General features: G+C 42.1%; 1 protein-coding gene across 2 annotated transcripts; it reads left to right on the top strand.

The window, feature by feature from the left end:
- The first annotated feature begins 485 nt into the window (after window positions 1-485).
- On the top strand, window positions 486-24,194 carry prr16 (proline rich 16). 2 transcript variants are annotated; one of them, XM_061767691.1, is made up of 4 exons: window positions 486-1,480; window positions 6,159-7,227; window positions 20,169-21,744; window positions 21,928-24,194. In XM_061767691.1, exons 1-2 carry the CDS (start codon window positions 1,346-1,348, stop codon window positions 7,023-7,025), a joined length of 1,002 nt encoding a protein of 333 aa, XP_061623675.1. In that variant the 5' UTR covers window positions 486-1,345; the 3' UTR covers window positions 7,026-7,227; window positions 20,169-21,744; window positions 21,928-24,194. The 2 variants fall into 2 exon arrangements, with proteins under 2 accessions (XP_061623675.1, XP_061623674.1); XM_061767690.1 differs by having other exon boundaries at window positions 20,169-24,194.
- Window positions 24,195-25,490: the final 1,296 nt, after the last annotated feature.

Below are 25,490 nucleotides of genomic sequence, written 5' to 3' on the forward strand. Positions count from 1 at the left end.
TCTTGGTTATGTCGCTGTTGTGCTCTATTTTCTCCACTGGTTGATGACTGTCTTTACTGTATTCCATGGCATATTGAATTTATTTCTTTGACCAGTGAGGTCACTCTTATGCTGCGGAAGCTGCGTACTATGGCTTGTGCGATCAGATGTGACTACGAAAATGTCAGGAAAAGCCTACTAGAACATTCATCCATTCATTTTCCATACTGCTTATCCTCACTAGGGTTGTGGACGTGCTGCAGCCTATCCCAGCTATCTTTGGGAGAGAGGCGTGGTACACCCTGAAATGGTAATTAACAAACAACCATTTGCACCTACACTTTTGCAAACACATTACCTGCACTCGCAAAAAGATGTTTTTTTGTACAGGTTATATAATGTTGGGGAAAAAAAAAGTTTAGTCTCGTTTAATTCTATCACATAAACTTGACATTTGCATAAGGGTGTGTAGACTTATTATATCCATCGTCGATTGGTATCACACGTTTCACTTTCGAGTTAAGTGACAGCCGAAATGACGCGCAAATGTTAAGTATGTTATCAGTTTTATTAGACAGTGGCAACGAGTAGTTGGAGGAAGAGGAGGAAGAAGGAGAAGAAGAAAAAAAAATGAAGAGGAGAGAGAAAGCATCTTCGTGTGCCGACTGCTTCAGACTCTCCAAGGGAGCCGCGATGGAGACACGATGACACGGAGCAGGTTGGCTCAGAGAACCGCGCCTGGGCTGCAGTGAACCGGCGGCGACTTCCCGCCCCCCGGGGACATTTTCCCAACGACAAAATTGTGACAGAGGGGCGTGTTATGACGAAAATAGTCGACGGTTGTGGAGAATTAGAACAATTGAGTTTGCTTCTTCTGTGCGGCCAACTTCCTGTGCTTCCTCCCCTTTTCGTCACCTCCATTTCTTCCTCCTGTTCTTTTTTTTTTTTTTTTAACGTCACGAACACGTTCGTCTTCTCAACAAAATGTTGAATTTGGCGCACTTTCGCGTGAGGGGATCTTCGCGGGTGTCTGGCTTGCTTTTACCGGTCGGCTAAGGTGGGAAGCGAGGAAAAAGGGACCCAGAACAACAACCCAACTCGACATTATGACACAATATTTACACTCAAGCGTTGGTTGTCGCGCTCGAGTGCGCATGCGCGGTGGCGGACGGCGTTAGCTCGCCGCCTTGGCAGCGACAGCGTCCTGCCCCGGCTGACCGCGATGTAGGCACCTGAGTGGGAGAAAACAACACGGGGAGGGCGGACATGGCCCAAAAAAAAAAAAAAAAGTGTCCTCGGCGCGGCGTGAAGACGGTTGCACTCGTTGACACGATGGTGGCAATAGGGCGGCCGTAAAGTGTCAAGCATGTCCGGGACAGCCGCCGACGGCGCAGAGGGAGCAGTCTCCAAAGTGCAAGTGAAGAGGGAGATCAAGACCATCGTGGACAATTTGGAGACCATCCTGGGCGACCTCAAGGATGTGGCCAAGGAGCTTAAAGAGGTAAACGTACACACACACAATATTCAGTCTTCATTAGGTGTCTTTTTAATAGATGCTAGTGATGTCAAGCTCCTTACGGCACATGCACAAACAACCTTTTACTCCTCCCCCTGCTCTGGAAGACATGTGGCACAGGAGATGGTCTGAAGTCCCATGACTTTGACTCACATACAAGCTTTAAGGACTGGGAGCTTACATTCCTTTCTAATGGTTTTGACATCATGTTTCATCATCACCCTGGCACAATCCTGGAGCATATGCCGACTGGCTGCGAGCTGTACCCCCGTCCCGGTCTTGTCCCTTGCTTCCTCCGCTCGTATTCATCTTCACTTTTTTTTCAGGCAAAAGAACTCTAAGAAGGACCCTCACAGCCATTCAAGCGCAACTTCTTCTGCTTTTATGTCCTGCAACTTTGTGCTTTTTTCTCCATGTCTCCCACCAAGCATTGGAGATAAATAAGAGCATGAAGGTGCTGTAATCAATCTTTTGTTGTTTTGTGTGTGCAATGTTCTTTCTTTTCTCCTTCCCTTTGCCCCCCCCCCCCCCCCCCCCCCCCTTTGTAGCTTGCAGTAAATTGTGCAGAGGATCATTTGTTCGGACACCACGCAAGCTGAAAAGATGCCTCAAGGGGCTGTTGCTATCAATGCCAGCCTTGGCCTATAATCCATTTGAAATGCACGTATCTGATAGACAGGGTGCTGGATGCGAGCCTGGCTTTGAGGAGGCACCCTGCACAGATGTTTGGCACAGGCCCGGGTGGTGGTTGGCCTACAGCAGCGGCTGCACGCTGGGATACTGCACTTACGTCTTGCATGTGTTCCAACAAATGATCCGTTTTAGAAGCGCGGTGAGAGTTAAGCTCCATTACTTTATCTGGCCGGGCCTTTATTTTATCCACCTTTTTGGCGCTCGATCTGTTTCTCCTCTTGTCAGTCAAAACGCGAGACACAATTTGCATCACAAGTCTTGAAGATGAAGGGAACTGTGTGGACCAGACTATATGGCTATTTAAAAATGAATTTTCATGAATGCTTCAGATCAAAATACGTTTGATTTAAAAAGTAAGCAATCAATGAGCCTTTTGATTTTAGTGTTTGTGAACACCGTTTTTCATGTTGCTCTTCTGTATAAACGGCACGGAGTGGGGCCACGTGATGTCGGCAGAGGGATGTGACGTTCAACCATTCACTTCTCCGGCTATTTTGTGTTAAAAGCAATTGTCGCGGTCCATATTTTATAGAGTATGTCACACCGGATGCTGTCATTGTCACACATCTACAGCCATATACAGTATCTGCTGTGTCGCTGTGTAAACGGGCACGCAGTTCTCACGTGCTGCCTTGATTGGCTCGATGGTCATTTAAAAAGGCGCACACCCGTCCGTCTCTGTGAAAAAACCGAGCCACAAGCTTGACGGAATTGCCTGTGAAGAGCTCAGAGACAGAGATGTCACAAGACTACAAAAAAATTGTCTTGTACTTGATGTTCTCAGAGAACACTGTGGTCTCTTTCATCCCTCAATCATCACTGAATAATGTTAAATGCACTGTGTGGTCATTCCTACATCTTGCACAGCAAGATGTATCTCAAAAGACTGACTCTGCTCAGAGTTCATCTAATTTTCCCAAAATCAAGATTGAGTTGTTCCAAAAATCTGCTGACAAATAATGTTGCTGTGCTGGCACAGAAATAAGCTTCTGTGTTCAAGACTGTGCATGATATGTTGCTCTCTGCCTTGCCTCACTGAACTCAGGAACAAGAAAAAGAAGACAGAGGAACCGAAATTCAGACAAATAAAGGCACAGGTGATCAAAATATAAAAGGATTAATGGTAGATAACAGGGTGCCTTGCTGGCTTTTCCAACATATGGCAAGCTCAGCGAGTGGATAGTTGTACTTTGATGTAGCGACCGAAATAAGCTTACACTTCTCTATTCAAGTAGCAACGTGACTACCCAAAAATGACAGTCTGTCAAAATACCAAATCTGGTTGGATTGGCCATGTCAACCTGAATACAACGCTCCAACAATTTTGAAAATCGGGTGATGGGTTCCGGAAAAAATATTTTTTTGGGGGGGGGGGAATGGCCTTTTTGGAGAATGTTATTGTATGCTATTGCCTAGGGGGAAAAAATCTGCTAATTAAAAAAAAAAAACACCTGCAATTTAGAGAAAACAGAATAACTTGATTATTTCTCACCATATCTCGTGGACCCTTTTGTTTCGTCTGCTACTCAAGGAAGCCCTTCTCCGATTGGCTAACAAGTTTCAGTTAAAAATATCCACCAATAAGCTTGTCCAGACTGAAATTCCGAGGGCGTTCTACAACTCCATGTTTCAAAATGCCGCCAGGTGCCCTATAAACTTAATTTAAGTAAAACAAATGGAAGCAGAGAAGTGTGGGGGCAGTAGGTCATGTACGTCAGTCATCATTTTTTTTGTTATTGAGGATTTCAAAGGCATTTAAAGTGCTTATTCAAATTTTTATTTGTTTATTTTTTTTAAGAAAATTCCACAAAGATGGTGGCCACTTGCCAGTTTGGTGATTTAAGACCATGCACGTTCTTAAGTAGCAACTTGCTACTATTACTAGCAACGTTTTGCCACACTGAACTGAAAATCTGCATTCTGCAGACCAATAAAAGCCAAATCAGGGCATCACATGGTCTACTATCCTCGACCAGATGGCCTAAAACAAACAAGAACAATCAGTAGAGAACAGTATTTGTGAGGAAAAAAATAAAAAGATCCAAATTTCACCATAATAGACATGGGTTCCAATCCAGGTTGAGGGTCCTCTGTGTACAAATAGCGTCAGAAGTAGGATAGTCAGCCGACCTAGGTGAATCTTGTGTAATTACCCACAAATATGGGCCGGCTTTCATGATGGTGAGGTGTGACACGGAGTGTGTTTCGCTACGTTTGTTTACCCAATCCTGACAACCATGGATGTCACGGTCGATTCAACCCAGAAGACTCCAATTGACTTTAAAGCAACGTGAACAGCTGTACAAAAACAATATGTGCAAAAATAGAGTACTATGTCATAGGACTGTGTTTATGTATAATTTTAACCTTTTTTAAATGTATTTATTTATTTATTTATTTTTTTTTTTAAACAAGCTGCATTCAGTGTGAATTATCCCATTGATGCTAAAGCACTGAACAGCCTCAGATAATAACCCATTCCACTGCTTTGTGTTCAGACCCACATGTTGTGCTTCGTTCGCCTCTTGATTGCCAGGAATTGATGCCTGGTTTAGTTCCTTTCCAATACTAGCGTTATCTATGTGCCAATAGCATATCTCACACTTGACCATTGATCTGCTGTTCTCTGACAACGCAGTATAGTCTGCAGAAATACTTTCTCTGTGTTTAACCGCACACTAGGCAGCAGATTCCTTTGTATAATTCACTCTTTCTAAATCGTTCTGTTCTTGGCCTAATTTCCTCTCACGGTGTTCATTGGATTCTCCCGCTATACATTTCTCCAGTCTCCTCTTCCACCTTGGCACACTATGCACATAACCAAGACTGATCATCTTGCTGTCCTATTGTGTCGCTTGCAGGGCTGGTATCTGATGTTATTTGCAACGTCCTCTACTGTTGGGTAGCCGTTCGTCTGGCGGTAATGCCAACATTGCTTTCTCTGAAACCGGGGTGGGGGGGGGGGGGGGGGGAAACTGCACTGCAAATGAGGCAGTTTTTGCTGTTTCTTCCTTCAAAGACTAAGAAGAATGTCAGTGGATTTGCATGAATTTTGGTGCCTAACTGAGGACGACCCACCCAAAAATTTAGTAACTTGAAGATAATCTTGAATTGCATACAGAATCATGATGCAATTTTTTTTGTGCTCTTTAGTGGCTAGTGGGATGTCTGCATACTTTTATGCAACTTCTGGCTCCAGTTTGTGTGTGCGAATTTTTATTTATTATTCCTTTTTTAATGAAGAATAGGTATTCTTCCATTGATAATGTCATTAAATATGTTTAAAAATACAAATGAAATCTTATCTATTTTGTAATCTTATATGATTTCACTGTAGGACACCACAGTAGGCCTAAAAGTTAACACATTCGCTTCTGTCAAATGCTATCCAGTTTCAACCGAATTCGATTTTTCTACACAAGCTAAGTACTGTAGTTAATATATCAAACCATCTTGAATTTGAATCCAGATTTTCCATTTAGTTGTCTAATCAGCTAATGGATTGTTTGCAGATCTTAAAATGGCTCAAAGGAAATAAAGATCCAGATCTGGAATAGGTCCTGGATTTAAGTCTGTGCCCTTTCACTTTTGCTTCCACCAGCTCTGAGTTACAGCTGACATTTCCATGCAGGATTTTGTGGCTTTCGCCGCTTTTTTCGTGTTTGTGATGCTGAATGGGATCGTTGCAGTCCATCAATCAGGTGTGAGTCTGGCAGGCTTATGGCCGTCCCCATAAATTGTTATTTCTTTTTCTCCCCACGGTGCTTGTGTCAGTGTGATATCGCAATTGATTTTTAATCTCCTGAATCAGCCTCCCCAATCAAAGTGTAGCCATTTAAATGTTACACTTTGAGCTTTTCGATGCATTGATTAGAATGAGGAGATGCATGATAACGCTCATTATTTCTACAGTGTTCTTGGCTGAGGATCTCTATGTCATTTATTATGTGACACGTCCTGTCTCCGCCAGGTCGTCCACGATATTGACACCCTGACGTGCGACTTGCAGCTGGAGGACGGCCTGACGGACAGCTCCAAGACGGACACGCTCAACTCCAGCTCCAGTTCCACAGCCACCACCACCACCACGGCGTCCAGCCTGGAGAAGATGAAGTTCTTCGCTGACGACTGCCTCTTCGTACCGCCGGCCCCCGTCGCCCCGATCCTCGCCCTCCCTCCCGCGGTTCTGAGCGTACACAAGAAGGCGCACCCGCCCTTGCCGCCGCCCAGAGTTACCTCGGTGAGATCCGAGGATTACATCGGGAAGAATCTGCCTCAGCCGACGTTAGTCCTATCAGGGAGTATATCCAAGGCTAATGGATCCTTATTGAAGAACGGTGTCGTTTTTTCTTTGAACCCAAACCGGGATTTATTCTCCCCGACGTCGTGTTTCATTACTAATGACAGCGGTGTCCCGGAGTCGGGCCTGGTTCCCACACTGCCCAGACCCATGCCCCTTCTCCGCCACGAAAAGAACAAATGCCCCAAGGCCCCTGGCAGGGAGCCCCGTGAGAGGGAACGTGTCCGTTTCAGCGAGAAGGTCCAGTATCACGGCTACTGTCCGGACTGTGACCTCCAATATGACGTGGATGACTCAGAGCTGCACTTGCAGGCTGAGCTGAACGACATGCGACTCAGCCCTGTGCACTACTGCTCTCCTTCCTCCCCTCCTCGTCTTCCTCACCAATTTATGCTGGAGAACGGCGGCCTCTCGGTCAGCCACAGTTTTCCACCCAAGGCGAGCGCTCCTCCTCCCCCACCTTGCGTACCTCCCCACTCGGGTTCCCTCAAACCCCAGAAAACAATCCTGCGCAAATCGACCACAACCACGGTTTGACGACAAGCCCTGTGACCCGTCTATCATACACAATCTTGAGTCATTCATAGTGTTTTCTATTTAGTGAGCGCCTTCTGCTCCAGTCCAATTTTTGGGATTATTCAAACAGCGAGGCTGGAAAATGGGAGACAAGGGAGGCGAAATAGAGCAAGGGGCCCCACCATGGATTCCGAGACGTATGCACACAGATTTAGACCAAGCGGTGAGTGTGTGTGCTTGTGAAAGTGGGTTTGTCACAAGGAGGAACAAAGGGGCAATTGTATATGTGCACTAATGCATGCTTGGCTGCATTTAAGTTTATTAGCTTATGGTTGTTCATGTGTTACTTGATTTGTGGGATTATTGATGTGGTTAGCACGTCAGCCTCACATTGAAAGTTCCTGGTTTTGAATCCCAGCTCTGGCCTTTCTGTGTGCAGTTCATGTGGCCTGATTGAATGGCAACCAAACCAGTCTGTACTGAAATATACAGCGAGTTAATGTTAATATTTCATTAGAGAGGGGGCTGACTGTACTAAAACTCAAGGGTAAATATCTGTGTCTGTATGGAGGCTTCTGGTACAAAAGAGTCTCGGGAAGTCGGAGTACCACTGTTTAATTCATGATTTCGTGGCGCAAATGAGGAAATCTGTTTCCTTTGCATTTCAGATATTCTATGACACAAAAATAACTAGAACGTGACTTGATGAGACTAAATCAATAGTCTGACATAACCTTTGCAAGTTTGAGTAGAAAATAGTAGTTCAGCAAATCATGCATTAGATGTTATTGCGAATTCATAGGGTTGTTTTGATGTGGAGAAATAACCAAAAGGTTTGGAGGGAACGTTTGAAGACGAAGCTACCTCTACATTCTTGTGTTAGATATTATGCAAAATAAATCAAGATCATTTTGTGCTGACATCGCAAATAACTGCAAAATGGTCGCAATGTTATTTCACCCCAGCTGCCTCTGCAACCTTGTCATTAGATAAAGTGCAAAATTGAATGAACGAATACATGATTTTAAAGATGATAGACAATTGAGCCCTTACAGAGCTCTGACAAGTAACGTGTACTAACTAATCTTACCTTGGACCGACCTCTGGAATCTATGACATGGCAAATACGGTTTTAAAGATGATTAGTTGAAAATGGAGCCCCATCTGGCCCTGACAAGGAATATGCCCCCATCCTATCCCCATAATCTTGCTTTGGATATTGGATATGCAAAATGCAACGTTTTCTTGCTTTGACATAAACAAATACTGATTCTGTAAAGTTTGAGGATAATTGCTGTCAAATTGTTCTCAGTAAAGCTCTGTAATGCAGTAAGGTCATCGGTTCTCATCATCTATCTCACAAACGGGGGAGAAAGCATTCATTTCCTCATAAAGCCGACGTAACATCACACTTTCCCATTGGCTTTCTTGTTAAAAAGAGCCACCGCACTTGTGCGTGAACTCTGTGTGCATGTGACTTTCTAAATCGAGTGTATGCCTGTGTGTATATGTGTGTGTGTGGGGGACATGTCCAGCGGGTCGAGTTGGGGCGACAGCATCCCCTGGAGTAGGCTGAGAATAGTAGCACCTTCCTTGCGGTGATGCCCTTAATTAGCTGCATTAGTCTACAGCAGATAACGCAAAGTGCCTCACACGACCTTTGTGCTGACATCAGCCCCCACGACTCTGCTACGTCCGCTGCACATTTTTCATCACAAATGAGGAACGTGACAAAGAATAAATTCAAGTGAAATCATGACTGAGCCCGAAATGTGGGGCAAATGCTGTGTCTTTTAGGAGCGCCAGTGCGTTACATAAACAATTTTTTATGTTAATGTTCACCCACATCTGCTGTCTTGTTTGTCCATCTGCCAGCATGATTACGCAAAAACCACTGGGCTGCTTTAAATTGAATGTAATGGATGCAGTGTGGCCTGAGTAAATTGTTACGTGCACATCCAGGAATCTGACCTACTGCTTGATGTTGTTATGGTTCAGCGGCACATCTGTGTCTATTAATAGAGGTGTATATTATTCAGTATCACTCTTGCATTCTATTGCACCAGTAAAAAAAGCAAACAAAAAATCTGAAACAAATCCTAAAGCAAACTGGTGAATGCACTGTAGCGGAATGGAACACTTATTCACATATTTTCACAATTAGTGGCTTGGGGCCTTTATTTACTCAACTACAGATGGGGCGGGGGATCTTTATTTTTGAGTATTTCTGGAGTAATATTAGACAATGTTACTGGTCTGCAACAGTTTATTTCAGGTGAAATTGGTGTTTAAAGCAATAGGAAAATGACGGACCAACAATGTCGAATTATGGAGAAATGGGGCAGCACGGTACAGTAGCCTTCAGCACGTCTGCCTCTCTCAGTTTTGAGGTTCAGGGTTCGAATTGCAGCTCTGACTGTCCTGTGTGGAGTTTCCGTGCACTCCGTGTGCTTGTATAGGGCTTTCTTCTACATTCCAAAAACATGCACGTTAGCTTCATTGACTCTAAATTGTCCACACATGTTAGTGTGAATGACTCTTTGTCTATTATGTGGCCTGTGATTAGCTGATGACCAGTCCAAGGTGTCGCCTCTTGCCTAAAGTACATGGAGAAATGTAGCGGAAAGGTGGTCATTGCACAAATAAGTCATATATTGCTCCCCAGAGCGTAAACATCATTGTGGAGCGATCACATGTCAAGAGTCTAGTAGAACGTTACACGTAATCACATAACGTAAGATAATCTTTAATGCCACACAGGGAAGCAGTCAGACTCCGCACTTGAATTCATCTGAGAATATGTAGTTCAGTGCTGCTATTTTGGTTCGCAACTGAGATCAAATAGACTCAGCGGGTTAACTATTTAATGTCAGTGTGTGACTTATATGAACTGAGATACTTTAGTTACATTTTGGGGTCTAGTTTAAGGAGGTGTTTATTTGTCATAAGTAGATGACACAACAGAGCAGGTGGGCTAGTAGTTAGCACGTCTGCCTCACAGTTCCTCGGGTCAGGGTTAGAATCTCAGCTCCTGTGTGGGTTTTTTCCAGGTACTCCGGTTCATTGAAAACCCTAAATTTTTCATATGATTGGCTATCGAACAGTATAGTGCGTACCCCCACATCAGGCCAAACGTCAGCTGGGATAGGGTTCAGCTGATCCACAACATTAATGAGGATAAGCGCTATAGAAAATGGATGGATGGATGGTGCAACAGGTGACTAATTGGGGAACGGTGTATAGAGATTGTCATTGCCTTGTATCTGTTACCCCCCCAAAATACAGGATTCTATTGTAAAAATACATTAGATGAAAACAGTTTGATTATGTCCTCTGGAACAGCTAAACTGGAAAGAAGGAATGAGGCATAGAAAGGGAAAAGAAGTGTCTTTTTATCCCAAAATCTGACCCGCACAGGTCAGCACGAGCAGCACGAATTAGGTCTCCCATCTGCAGACATTTGGTGGCAGACAGGTGTTTCCACATGTGCCGCTGTGGCTCTTAGAACCTCCAGAAAGGGATGGCTCAAGGTCAAGGCGACGGTGGCGACTGCCAACTTGGACAGGTGCAGGGCTTCAAAGACGCATCAAGCTTATGTTTTTTTCCTCTGAGGATGGAAAATGTCCAACGGCGCCATCTGCTCAGAACTGGCAGTACAGTACAGCCTCCTCCAGTGTGTCGAGGTCTGCTCAGAAATGGCCTTTTGTCACACGTTTGCAGTCTGATGTTATTTCAACACGGCAGCCTTGCATCGTTTATTAGAGTGGAAACTCCAAAGTTGAATACCATCCGTTCCGTGATGCTGGTTGACTTGCAAGTTGTTCTCATTTCTAAACACATTTTGAAAGAAATAATGTGAAGTGAAATAATTTCATCATAAACTCGTTTATAACCGCAAGTAACAATTTAAGATTGTTAATCGTCATACATGTATAAAGAGACGTTAACCATCCATCCACCAATTTTCTGTACTGCTCGTCCTCATTAGAGTCGGGGGCACGAGCCTATCCCAGCTGTCAGTTAACATCTGCACAATACAACTAAAATAAAGCTACTCACAATTAAGAAAAGAAATGCCTCACAGACAAAAAAAAAAAAAAAACAGAGCGGAACCATGTAACAGTTTGTTGGCATGTTTTTATTAGAATTTCCAAGCTAGTCATCAGCCACTTTGCATTCAGCTACATGCTAATATTTACCTTGGCATCTGCGCAGTAAAATGAATATTTGTATGTGCAAGAGGTCCTTGTTTTACATTACTAGATAACCAACATTAGGCAACGTCTGTCCCACGGCACAAGAAGGCACGCTCAGTTGCCACGATAGTTACTGTTTTTCACTTGATTGTTTTGTATTGATGGCCGAGAAGGGTTCTTAATATCAGTATTTATTATAATGATGATTTTACGACTGCGTTAGTGTAGGTGAGTCACAGACTACGGCGGGTTACAATGCATACAAATTATACTATCGTGATGATATGATTAATTATTATGAATATTATTATTATTATTATTATTGTCACAGTGTACAATATTCTGTGGATCTTGAAACATTAGTCGAAATGCTCTACAACAGCTGGCAATGAGTTAATAACCCCAATCAGGACAAGCCGTATGGAAAATAGCTGGATAGATAGCTGCTTAAATATAATCATGTTTTATTTATACTGGCAAGGCAAATGTCATGTGATAAGTATCTGGAGTCTAAACCGTTGAGTGTTTATTTGTTTAGACTTGCGGTGTCCTTTTTGAGTGGGATATGCTCACTGATTAATCCAACGCGTGACATCGGCGGCCTTTCAATCTAACATCTGGATTATGCATGCGTGTGAATTGAGCCAAAGGGAAGCGAGACAGCACGTGTGTTGACGAGTGTGCGAGAGGACGTGTTGTTTAATAGATGCCGGTTTGTCCTCGAGGTGATGGCCCTCATCGACACAAACAATTCCTGCCATTTGCATTGTACAATTTCAGGCTAATAAGTCTGGTGGTGTGTTCCCATTGACATACAGTAACACACACACACACACACACACACACTTGAGATGAACGGAGCAGTGTGTTCTACAGAATGGCGTGCAGCCAGTTTCATTGATAGGCACAACACATAAGCACTTTGGCTGCCTTGCTGGCTAATGAACTAGTCAGTGGAGAGAGGAAATTGACACTGTTCATTTCAGCATTGCATCTCTACACTGGGGCGGAAAACACACTTAAATGTCTCGGATGTGTGTGGTTTGTCTTTCAAAGGGCAACTCTGCATTAAAACTCACCGCCAGTCCTCCATGTTAACATGGATATTTTATTTTTTAATATCTATTATATATATTGGGCGGCACGGTGGGCGACTGGTTAGAGCGTCAGCCTCACAGTTCTGAGGACCCGGGTTCAATCCCCGGCCCCGCCAGTGTGGAGTTTGCATGTTTTCCCCGTGCCTGCGTGGGTTTTCTCCGGGCACTCCGGTTTCCTCCCACATCCCAAAAACATGCATTAATTGGAGACTCTAAATTGCCCGTAGGCATGACTGTGAGTACGAATGGTTGTTTGTTTCTATGTGCCCTGCGATTGGCTGGCAACCAGTTCGGGGTGTACCCCGCCTCCTGCCCGATGACAGCTGGGATAGGCTCCAGCACGCCCGCGACCCTAGTGAGGAGAAGCGGCTCAGAAAATGGATGGATGGATATTATATATATTTTAATATTTTATATTAAAATGTTTTTTTTGTTTGTTTCCTTTTCCTCTCAGCTGTCTGTCCAGGGGCACGATGACATCAGCTCCTAGTTTGTTATTCAAACAGCCCTGTGGCTGACATACAGTACAATATTACCACTTTTCCCATTGGCTTGTAGGGCAGGTATGATTGATCCTGATGAACTCTGCCCAGCAACAAGTGGTCAACATTTGACGTGACCAGGCAAAATCTACATTGGTGTGTCTACTAGACTAAAGCTAAAATGTGCTTTTGGCTGAGATGTTTTTTTTATAATGAATCGTTAATTATGTTTTTACATGAGCATCAGACCGCAAGAGTCTACCAAAGTGGATTTTCTTCATGTATCTGTCAAATCTTATCTGCTTTGACCAAAATTTGCTGTGAGCACACAGGGTCGCTGGGTGTAGCGTTCAACCGCTCAGTTAAATGAAACTTTAATTAAAGCCTTTCATCCGAGTCTGATCCAGATCATGCGTTTGGCAGCAGTGTAAAATTAACACTGGAAATCCCATTTAACACGATCATATCTCCGTGAATGTTTGCGTTGTCTTGTGTCATCTAAAGCGTACCGATTTTTAACATCTTAAGCAATGTAGAAAATGTGAGAGACCCCACATATGACCAGGAAAACACTACAAATGTGTTTTTACCGCTCTTAGAGTAGCAACGTGACCAGTGGCCGCCATCTTTGCGGAATTAAAAAAAAAAAACATGGAATGAGCACTTCAATTGCCTCTAAAATCCTCCATAACAAATAAATTCATGAAAAAAAAAGAATTGGTTGCTCAAGTGCAAGACCTATTCTACAGCCCACACTGCCCTTCTCGCAATAATGTTCCATTTACGCTAATTAAGTCGAGATTTCAGACCAACTGACACCGTTAGAAACATAACGATAATTTTGACGTGTTGATGTTTCGGAATTTGGTGGATATTTTTAACCGACTCGGAGAAGGGGGTTCCTTGAGTAACAGATGAAATGAGACTGTCAAGGAGATATGTTGAGAAATAATTTTACTGTTTTACTCTAATTTGAAGGCGTTTTTTTTTTTTTTTAAACAGATTTTCTCTTGGCGATATCACACAAAAACGTTCACAAAAAAGGCAATTTTTTTTCAGACACAAAAAACTAAACTAAAAACTAAAACGAAACCCAACATCCGATTTTCAAAATTGTGTTGTACTCAGGTTGCAGTGGCCGTTCCAGCCAGACTCAGCATTTTGACACACTGTCGTTTTTGGCAAATCATATCGCGTTGCTACTTATAGTCTGCCTGTGCGTGCTGGAGTGTAGTTTAGGTGACCAACACTGCACACCACACACAAAACAATATTTCCACTGAGAATCATGAGTCTCCTCGCTCAAGCCAGTTGTCTGTCGTAGTACCAAGACTGACCTATGCGAGGCACCACAGATCAATCAAATTGACGGAAAATAAAAAGATTAATAATAAAAGAAGAAATAGAATAATCTCGGCTAACTGTTATCTTATCTGGTAATTACATTGTCATTACATTGGCTGTTATGTTTCACAGAGTCAGTGGCTCCGCTGAACTCTGTGTTGACCACACACAAATAAGCAAAGCAAATTTATTTATATACACATTTCATACATAAGGTAACTCAGTGCTTTACATGATTATAATCATTTAAAAACAAAGAGAGAAAAAACAGCTTATAAACATTTAAAACTAAGAGGAAAAAAAATAAGAGTGCAATTAAAACAGCGTACAGTGCAGAAATATCATTTAAAAGCTATCGCTAAAGCTATCGGGATTATTGAATGTTACGATTGTCAGCCCCGATCATTTTCCGAGCAGATCAGGGAGGAAAAAAATATTTTTAACGCACCCCCACACCACAGGTTAATCGCCCAGGATAATCTTTCAGAGACCTCCGATAATCGGGGCCTTTGCTGGCTTTGACTGGAAAAGGCTCAAATTACGCCCTATTCTCGGTACGTGTGCACCTCGCTTTAACAGATTTTTCCAACATGAGAAAGACCTAACACATAACGAGGTAATAAAATTGCTAGATAATGATATCTTGGAATACGGAAAAAAAGTAAAATACGGTGAGCACCGACCATATTCCTAGCAGATTGGCGAGGGGGGAAAAAAATCACCCAACACACCACTCACTACAGTCAGAATCACTCAAGATACTTTTTTTAGTAGATACATCTGATAATCGGGCCTTTGCTGACTTTTTGATCGCAAGGGAGGGAAAATGCTCAAACACATAATCTCTCGGCAAAAAGAAAATGGTTGGCACAGAGCAGATTGGGGAGGAAAAAGCACTTTGAACACACCCCACACCACAAAATAATCGCTCAGGATAATCTTTCAGAGACATCCGATAATCAGGCCTTTGCTGATTGCTCAAATTTAGCTCGATTACTGCCAAGTATATGTGGGCCACTTTAGATTCCCCCTGCTCCAAAGCACATCAGGGATGAGGGTGTTGGTGTCTTCCTCTGTTGTACATATACTTAATGTATCAGCTTCCGACTTTGGGATGGGCGGGGAGGAGATGGATCTTAACCGGCTCCGTCGTGAGTCAGGACTGAGTCAGCCGTGTTGACCTACTCCCTACAGCAGCTCACCACTTCTCCGTAGCCCACCTCTTTTTCATCGAAGTGCCAGAGGACTCTGCATCTTTTTGCACAATTGTCAAATAAAAACCAAAAACATTTGTACCGGCATTACCAGATAACTAGCAACCCTTTATTGCTCAGTGGCTGTTTTTGTCAATGTCTTTCTGTCTCCAAAGTGTTCTCTGTCAATTGACTGTCTGTTGTCGTACTAGAGCGGCTCCAACCACCGGAGACAAATTCCTTGTGTGTTTTTTTTGGACATACTTGGCAAATAAAGATGATTCTGATCTGAGCCCCTCCTGACGATATACGACTCCCACTCGCCAACAATCCCCCCCTGGTAGTCTAGGGAGCTCCGTCCATACAGTACATTGGGCACCGCTGGCAGCCTTTCAAACGCTGTCTTTCATCAGACGGGCCCTTCGCGCTTGTTTCTCACTCGCGTCCGCCACTCGATAACTTTAAAATACAAATGGAGCCGCTCGCTCATTACGCTTCCGCTGATAAATGACATGGCGGTGCCTCTTGTGTTTTCACGAAGCGATAAAGTGTAAAAGCTAATTGGGCAAATGATTACACCTGCTGCTTCCATAATTAACTAAAACACTATGCAGCCAACACTGTCCTCCCGGCGAAGCGACCACCGGAGAGGAAAATGGCTCGGAAATTGCTTGATTGATTGAGAGTAGACAGAAACTAGGGCCGGTACAATCTCTGACCAATGTTTTCTTGTATATTGTTACCCTAAATAGATAGGGTTATAGTGTGACATAAGAAATAATCCAGAAAAATATGTGCAGATTGTATGACTTCATGAAACCCAAAATCAATAGTTTTCCTGCTTTTACATAGCGAGATGATCCCGGAGAGCTTGAAGAACATTGCTTGATAATTCAGTTGACAAGGAACAGTGGATTTTGACTAGTGTTTCATGTTAAACAAAATCAATACTGATTTTGCTAGTTATGGTATGGAGCAATAATCCTAGACGTCAGCAATTTCATGAGCATGGCTTTAAAATTGAAAGGAGTCTTGTGTTGACGTGAATGTTTGAAGCCCAGTTCAGACTGGAACATGACAGAACGCCGACAAAGAATGCATAGAGAAATGAATGAATTCAGTATTGTGACAAGTAGCTACCGGTGACGTCTAAGCGCTTTGGCACTTCCCCTGTTTTATGTCAAAATCAACAGAGTTCTTTGACGACGAAACAAAGAAAGACATTTGACCTCAGCCCCTCATCTTCTTCAAAATTGACAGGGTTCTTGCTTTGACGTGAAAGACAACAAGCCCAAATCAACTTAGTCTGTTCTTGTCTCCCGGATATAGTCTGAAAATCCAAAAGATTTTTGTCATGAAATAGAGTGAGTGTGAAAAGATTAGCTCAGTGTTGTGATGTGACTGATAGGTGACAATAACCATAAACTGACTTGCCACTTGACCTTTGTTTTATGTCATGCGAAATTGATAGGGTTCTTGTATAGACCAATAATCAGTAATTGGACATAGTCATTTTTAAAATTCTTGCTTTGTCGTGAAAGATGAAAGCTCAGTTGAGATTTAAACCCAGCATGAACGCTGAAAATGATCTAGGTCTGAAACCATTATTCAAATAACAGCTGCTAAACTGAGCTCACAACAGCCAAACCTACACACTCATTCACTGGCTCCCACGTCACTCACCAGGCCAGGCCCCACCATTTAAAGCCACACACACACTCAATCAGATTTTATAGTGTCCGGACGTCAGGGTAGCGAGCCCAACAATAATACCTGCGGCACAAATGGCACATTTTGTTGTTTAATACGTTTTTATCCGATTACTCGATTAATCGCCGGGATAATCTGTAGAATAATTGATTCTGAAAATGTTCGATAGCTGCAACCCTACTCGGAATGTGAATCTATTGTCCAAAATCAGTAGTATTTTTGCTTTGACTAATCACTCCCCAAAACTTAAGACTAAATCAGTATTGTAATTGGTATATATATGCAAACTAATGTGGACTGATTTGACTTTTCTCCTCCGTTTTACATTATTCAAAATGAATTAGGTTCTCTTTTTTATAGCATAATAACTGGCCAACTTGACTTTTAAATCGAGGTGGTTCTTGCTTTGCCCAAAAAATTCTGCAGTGGATCGAGTTTAACTGAGCTCAAGCTACCTTGCCATTAGGCAGCCCTTCAAAATCAATGTTTCTTATTTTGACAGAGTAATAATCCCCCAAAAGTTTACATACAGTATAAACTCAATATCATGACTGACTGACTGACATTGATAGTGTTCAGTGAATTAATCGTACCCCCATCTGTAAATTGACGATTTTTAAAATTCAAAAGACCCCACACATGACAGGAAATGGTAGCAAGTAAGACTTTGTGATCGTAGATTTCGAATAGGTTGAACAGTTACGATTGTGGGCTTCACCGTTTTCCAAGTGGATTGGAGAGGAAAAAATCACAAAATTAGCACACCCTACACGACGGGATAATTGTTCAGGATATTCTTTTAGAGACGTGTGACAATTAGCTTTGACTTTGATGGGACGGGTATAATCAGGCCCAAATTAGACCCACTTATTGATATTTGTGTACCCCCTGGTATCTTGGCTCTGAATTGCAAAGGGTCTTGGCATGCAGAAGACTGGTTGAGAATTGGAGAGCTAAATGAGGCACATTTACCATTTACAGAGCTTATCGGACCTTTTGGCTTGGACGCCCTTCAAACTCAGTAGGGCTCTTACTCTGACATCCTTGTAAAATGAATACCAGCTTCAGAGCTTAACGTTTGATTGTCAGCAGTGTCTTAAAAATGTCAAACAGCGGCTCACACTCCCCAATGCCTCTTTTTCTATTTTCCTTTCATTTTGCAACCTGGCAAGTGCATATCGCTCCGTAAAAGTGTGCAATAAAGGTGTCAAGATTGAGCTACATGCACACCCTTGGCCAGTGAATATCAATTAGTCGCCGTGTCTCCGGCTCATCGTCGAGGACGACACTCTGCCAAGAGCTCATCTACGCGTTCATTTTTATCACAGTTTAGTGGCGTGATTGAAAAAGACAGAGTTGGAAGGGAATCGTCAAAGCAAAATAATTGAGTCCTTGTGTCCCTGAAAGTTTGCATAAATGATGTAGAAAGTTCATTCATTTTCAAAGTGGGAGTTTGGCTCACTTGAGTGATACTTGTCCTGAACATGATGCAAGAAAATGAGTCTGAATCCTTCCCTGTGCACGCAGACATATACCCACAAATACTGCATTTCATCAGTAACATACCAAATTTCTACAATGGACTATTGCTTTACAGATGCCTTGTGTGTCGTGCAGACAGTGTGTGTTGCAATAAAGAGATCGAGCACGACACATGGCGGTTTAAGTCATAATTAAGCTAATTACAGCCACAGCCTCATTTTTTTTTTTGTGTGGGGAGACTCCAGCTTTACAGAGTCACATTGCATTACGTTAGATCGCTCATAAAAGTCATCAAACCCTGTAAAGTCAACTCGGGGATTTGTTTCTAAATACATTATAGAAGTTGGAAGATGATTGCCGAAAACATGGCCAAAGACTGGGAACTATGTTGTACTGAATTGTGGAGATGTAGCGTTAAACTGTTATTCACCATGTCAGTTTACCACAATTTTTTTTATAGTGTTTTTTTTTTGTTTGTTTTTTGGGGGGTTCTGTGTGACTAAATCGGCGCCACGTGACAAACTTTGGTCTCCGACATGAGTCGCCTCTCCCCGACTATATAAGAACTTCAGTACCTTCGTTCGCATCAGTGGTTAATCAGCAGAATTGCAACATGTAATTAGCCAGCTAGCAATGCCTACATCCTAAAAATGCATCTTCCGTTCAGATAGTTTGCTGTCGTAGCCGATTTAGAGCGCCTCTTTGTTATCTGTCAGTGCGGGCACACCCTTGTGCATGTAGGTGGAACAATGAGGAGTGGCGAATTTTAAGTCTGAGGCGTAAAGCGCCTCATTGTCGGCCATGAGTGCGTGTACATCACGGAGAGAAGGTGGAACAGCAAAAGGGGGGGGGGGGGGGAAAGTCTGACTTGACATCTAGCTTGTAGAACCAGGTTTTAGAGCGCCTCAATGTTGGCCGCGAGCACGTGCACATCCCAGAGAGAATTCAAAAAATTCAAAAATTAAGTCCGCGTGACGGGAGAAAACCGCTTCACTGTTCACAATTTTGAAGCCTCATTTTATATACTTGGCAATTCTTTTTTTAGTCATTCAAATTTGGCAGGTTTGTTAACAACACTCTTCTCCGTGGTAGGCCAAATTCAGAAGATGTCGATCTAAGTCACAGTAGGGGTACATTACAGCCACATCTCCAGCTTTAAAGATGCCATGCACACTCTATAGGTGGTGTGTGCCGCGGTAAACGCACGGTGGTATCAGTCATCGTAAAGATAATTACAGCCACTGCTACATTTGAGTAAATACAGTATGGGTGTGTGTGTGTGTCTGTCTCATACTCTTTAGATGTACAGAAAGATAAATGCACGTGGAGATTTTTTACACTCCTTTCGGGATTGTTAAAGGTTTGTGGCATCTGCTGCACGTCAGTGGAGGACGTTACCTCTTCAGTGTTCCCGGACATGATCTTGTGTTCCAAGAAGCGACACAACAAGATGACAAAAGAGGCTATTTAAGGAGTTCCGCTAGTTCCGCTATTAAGGTTCTAGTTGTGCAACGTGTGTACACGGGTATGTTTGTGCGTGTGCGCGGCTCACTATACTTATATTTCCCTCAGTGCAAATAGTTGTCGCGGCGACCGCTCAGTCAAGTGGCTCTCGTCTGTGTTCCATCTAACGCCTTTGCTCTCTTTCATTCCCTTGCAGGTCCCTCTGAGACCCTTCAGCTACACCTGCGAAGGATGCTGGACAGGGGAGGCCAAGCATCCATCTTATTTTTGACGGCTCTCCGCCAATAGGAGATAAATACAGCCTTTGGATTCTGAGCACCTGGAAAAAAATGGAACCTCCATGAAGGCACGGTGAAATGAGGATTGGGGAGGACGGGTTTTTGTGCAGACAGAAGCTGTTGTAGTCCTCGCAAAGTCATGACCTTTCATTGCAGTTGGACAACTAGGACAGATAAGAATCCTATTTATTTTGAATGAGACAAGCTTAATGAGTTATTTGTAACCAATCCCATCACACAAAAAGTATGTCAAATGCCAAATTTGCCCATAATCCTTGTCAGCTACAAGCCAGTCATAATATATGACTGCTGATTAAACTAATTCCACTTTGTCAAAGCAAGAAGCTGACACAAAATGGCCGAGGTGGGAGAGGTCAGATCACGTCGGCTCCAATTTCCTTGCGTCCGATTTCATTCACAGAATTCAATTCACAGTCTTTAGTGAAGCTAACATGCATATTTTAGGAATGTGCGAGGAAATGGATGGGTGGAAACATAACAAAACAAAACAAACAAGATTTTTGTTTTTATTTTGAATGGTCATAAAAACAGTTCAAAGGCCAAACCAGTTTATGTTCATTGTCAAGCCACCAGTAATCAATCTTCAAGCGTAAATATCTTTGTCAAAGCAAGAACACTATTGTTCTTGGATTGTAACATTGTGGCATAAGAGCGCCAAGGTAGCTCAAGTCATGCTTTAGAACAAGAATGTTATTGATGTTTGAATGACAGCAAAATACAAATCAGTTCAGGTTCCTTGTTACCTATCCAACAGTAACAATGGTAAACAGATCTTTAAATGAATTTTGCAAGGTCAAGGAAAGAAACCTATTGATTTTTGGTGCTTTTCCTTGTTGGCCTGGCTCAATTTTTAACAAACATTGTCCAAAACTTTAACGCTAAAGACAAAAAGATTTTTTATTACTGTAGCAAGAACAGTATGTCATAGTGGTGTGTGTGTGTGTTTGGGCACTTTTATACTACTTCTACTACTTTGTGGGGACTACACAGTGACATCAGCCTCATTTTCTTGGTTGAAATAACGCTTAAATGATGGCTAAAAAAAAGGTGTCCGTGAAGGCAGCTGTGAGTTTAGTCAACAGAAGGACATTTTAGAGCTGGAAATTGCCTTTAAAAAAGTATAAGTGGATGTGTGTTTGTTTTGAGAGGTGGACCTATTCTCTGCTGGACTGAAGCCAGGTAAAAATGATGTCCTGTCGGTTTGCACCATTTGTCGCAGACAATGTGTTGATCATCCATCTCACTGTTATGTACACTGATTTTTGAGCAGGTATTAATTTGCATCAAATGTTCCTTTCTATACAAATCTACATGAGCATGTTTGATACACAGTATCTCTAGATTTCAGGCCTTTTTTACAGAGACTTTTAACATTTCAATAGAGGATATTTTTGATATGGTGTCTGACGACTGAGAAGTGTCGATAACGAAGCGCTATCGCCGAGAGACACTTCACAGACGGAGCGGCATTGGGTGAGCGAGCGCAAAGAATATCAATTGTGCGAGGCGAGAATGCATTGTGCTGCGAGTGAATGCGAGTGCTCAGCTTGTCCTTCCATGCTGTCTTTTTCTATGCATTTTGTTTTCCTGAAAGCCTGTCTTTTATTCCTCACACTGCCAGCTTGATAAGAGATCGTACATTCTCATTTGTTTCAGTGCAGTGGAACCTCTAATGTCCTCGAGGTCATACAATTTGGAATTTGACCAACGTCGTCAAGTTGCAAGATTCACAAGGTTTATCCGATCAGAAGTGGTGTTCAGTGCTGCAGATCGGAAGGTGCCTGGGGCTTGAGTGTACTGGCCCAATAAGCGCGGTAATAATTCTTGTAATGTTCCTCCAAAAGTTCCTAGTTCCTAGTAAAGTACCTTCAGCTGAAATGTGTCAGTAGTTGGGGGGAAACATGCCTCTAAAATCACAAGTCACAATCATGAGAGATGTCAACCTGCATCACCAAACAATTATATATATAAAAAAAAACAGATTGTTTTCGACCTTAGAGATTCCACTGTCTTGTCTGTCCATCAAGTTTAGCCTAAAGATCTGTTTCTCAGTCCATCTAAGCAATGGACATTAAATATAGAATAAGGATATTAATATGAATAGATGATCAAAAGTCATTTTGAATGAGTCAAGGTGAGACTGCTGTAAATTTTACAAAATAAATGTTTCATTGACCTAGGTTTTTTTCCACGACCGGGTTCAACAAGATTCAAAGAAAACTGGGATGGGATGGGAAAAGTCTGTTATATTTTTGCTGTACATCTTTGCCAATGGATGGAAAAAGAGATTATGAGAAGTAAACACTTTGCACTTGATGTTGTCTGTGTGTTCGTAATGCCGCTTTGTTTGTCATCAGCTGTGCTCATCGCATCCCTCGGAGTCAAAAACGGCGTTAATGAAAGCGTCTGCCCGGGCATCACGCTGAATCAAAGCAGCTTTTTTTTCAAAGGAAATGAAAATGACATCAACAGCCGCATCCGTTAATTGCAGATTAGTGCGATGAGACCGTCAGGGTTGCCTCGTGATGCATAAGGCCATCGGCTCACTCTGAAAGATAGAACAAATGCACGGTCAGCGACTGTGGCAGTGCGCCATCGTAAAAGCTGAAGGTCACGGTTGCAGGCATCAAGAAGAGGAGAATGTCAACAGTTCTAATTCCTCAACCTGAATGTTTTGCTGAGATTAAATTACCTTTCGGACTTGGACAATATACATTGGCTTGGCCTGGTCGGCTAGAGAGACAGGATTTATATGTCTATTTTTAGCGGGGTACACCTTACACACCGATCTTTATAGTTTGAGGTATACTCAAAATAACCAACGAAACACACCACATACATAGCCATGTCTATCATAGTATGAATTCTGGCCTGTTAGAGGCAGCATGGCACACATCCAGACTGATGGAAAATACGTAGAAGGAGAAATGGAAGAAGCTAGGCTATCTGATAGCTTATCTGGTAACAATTTTGTGGTTGCAAACTCGTATCGGAATCATCTTTACTGGCCAAATTTGTGAGAAATGCAAGGAGTTTGTTGCTGGTAGTTTGCTAAGACGAAAGGCTAACAAAATATATATTTAGGTTTCCTTTAACATCTGCGAAAAGATGCTGCGGATTTTCTTCCAGTCTATGGTGGCAAGCGTCCTCATATATGCAGCTGGGGGGCAACGTCAAGAAAATGGATGCTTTTCGACTGAATAAACTGAGGAGGAAGGTGTGGGTGAGTTGCACAGCCTGACGTCTGTGGCACAAAGGAGGAGGATGAACAAGCATCTTGTCCATTATGGACAATCGTGTGCATCTACTGCACAGCACCAAATCCGGGCAGAGGAGCAGCTTCAGTCACCGGCCGGACGGACGAACCCAGAACCTGAGGACTGTGAGGCGGACGAGATATCCGCTCGTCCATTGTGCTGCCCTTCTTTATAACAAGATTCTCATCCAATTGGGTTCCATTTTGAACATCCACCAAATATGGCACATCTCTAAAGTAGAGAATCAAACAACGTTTGTAGTTCCTCACAAGGCCTCGTCTTCCTGTCAGATTGCTTGTTTGACTATTGTAAAGTGTTGCCTCACATGTGCCGCTTCAAACGAATGCACACAGCGGCAAGTGTTCATTCATTCATGCACGTTACTGGTGTTAGGCATACAGCTTGGAACGGACTGACTCAAGGCTCTTGAGGGAAAACATGACAATGCTTTTACGCGGAAGCTGCAAATGTTGTGTACCCCGGAGGCCACAGCGTATATCCATATACTGCACTGCGTGTATATATATGTTTGTGTGTGTTTCATGTTCCATCAATTTCTCTCAAATAATTTTGTATTTTTCACTGTTTATCTTGTTAGGGTTATGGATTTTGTGGATTGGATTGGAATGGATTTATCTTTCAGGGATTAAAGTTACATGAATGTTACATTTGAAATTAAGACTTTCTCAATCAAATTGAAATTGGAAAAAAGCAATTGGTCTCTACAGTTAGTAAAAAAAAAACATGCTTATCTTTCACACCAAATATGAATCCAATTTTAATGTAATTAATTGAACTAACTTGATGCTGTACCATGAGCGTTGGATGCAATATTTTATGTTAAATGTCAAATGCTGCTGATAAAGTCTTTGATTCATCATGTATAATTAAGGGTTGAGGTTATTTGCCGTTTTTAAAGCTGCTCACGCAAAGAATAGCAGCAACATTTTGTCACATTTAGCTTCAAAACATGTTTAAAAAACTGTTCTGAATTTTCAAGTCACTTTTCTGCACATTTAGAACAATATTTGTCGACTTTATAGTTAAAACCAAATAGTAAATGTTACAATTAAATCTCAAATCTACATGTTAAATATTTATTTAAATGTTAACTATATATCTAAATATAAATTAAATATAAATGTTAAATATACATACATTTACATAATCTATATCTAAATATAAATCTTAAATTTAAATGTAAATATTAAAACGTAATGTTAAATATATGTTTAAATGTTTAATCTAAATATAAAAATTAAATATAAATGTGAAATGCTAAATCTGAATGTTTCCTGTTGAACTAAATATTTAGTAAATATGCAAATCCACACTTCCAAGAAATGGAAGTACCAAAATAAAAGATGTGTTTGTAGCATCAAATGACAACATTAAAAAAAAAAAAAAACATCTTATACAGGGAAATTAACATTTGGAATTCTATTATCACTCCCTTAAATAACAAACCAGTTATGGAAACTTTATTTGACGAGTGCTTTGAGTGTTTAGTGCCACTTTTATGAAGAAGTGTTGCGTGGAAGTCAAGGGGCAGGAGCCGGGAAGGCAGGGGACCGGCCAAAAAAAAGAGAACCAGCAAGAAGACCGGTGCTTCCCACTGGCCTGTCTGCCACAGAGTGTTTGCTCGCCAGCCGCAAAAGAGCGGACGTCAGCCCTGGAGGTTGATTTGGAAAGACTAGTGGCAAGGGGGGTGAGGGGAGAAAAAAAGAACTGTTGCTGCTGCTGTGGTTCTTTTTTTCCCAACACAGCTTTTATTTTGGTACTTCTGTTTCTTGGCACTGTGGATTTGTTCATTAGCTGAATATTTAGTTTGACCTGAAACATTTACAATGAACATTTATATTTACTAATTATATTTAAATATAAATTGAACCTTTAGTTTTAATATGTATATTCAAATGTAAGATTTATATTTAGGTATAGATTTAACATTTATCTGTACTT

Source organism: Phyllopteryx taeniolatus, chromosome 3 (assembly GCF_024500385.1).
Source record: "Phyllopteryx taeniolatus isolate TA_2022b chromosome 3, UOR_Ptae_1.2, whole genome shotgun sequence".
In the NCBI taxonomy this organism is placed as follows: domain Eukaryota; kingdom Metazoa; phylum Chordata; class Actinopteri; order Syngnathiformes; family Syngnathidae; genus Phyllopteryx; species Phyllopteryx taeniolatus.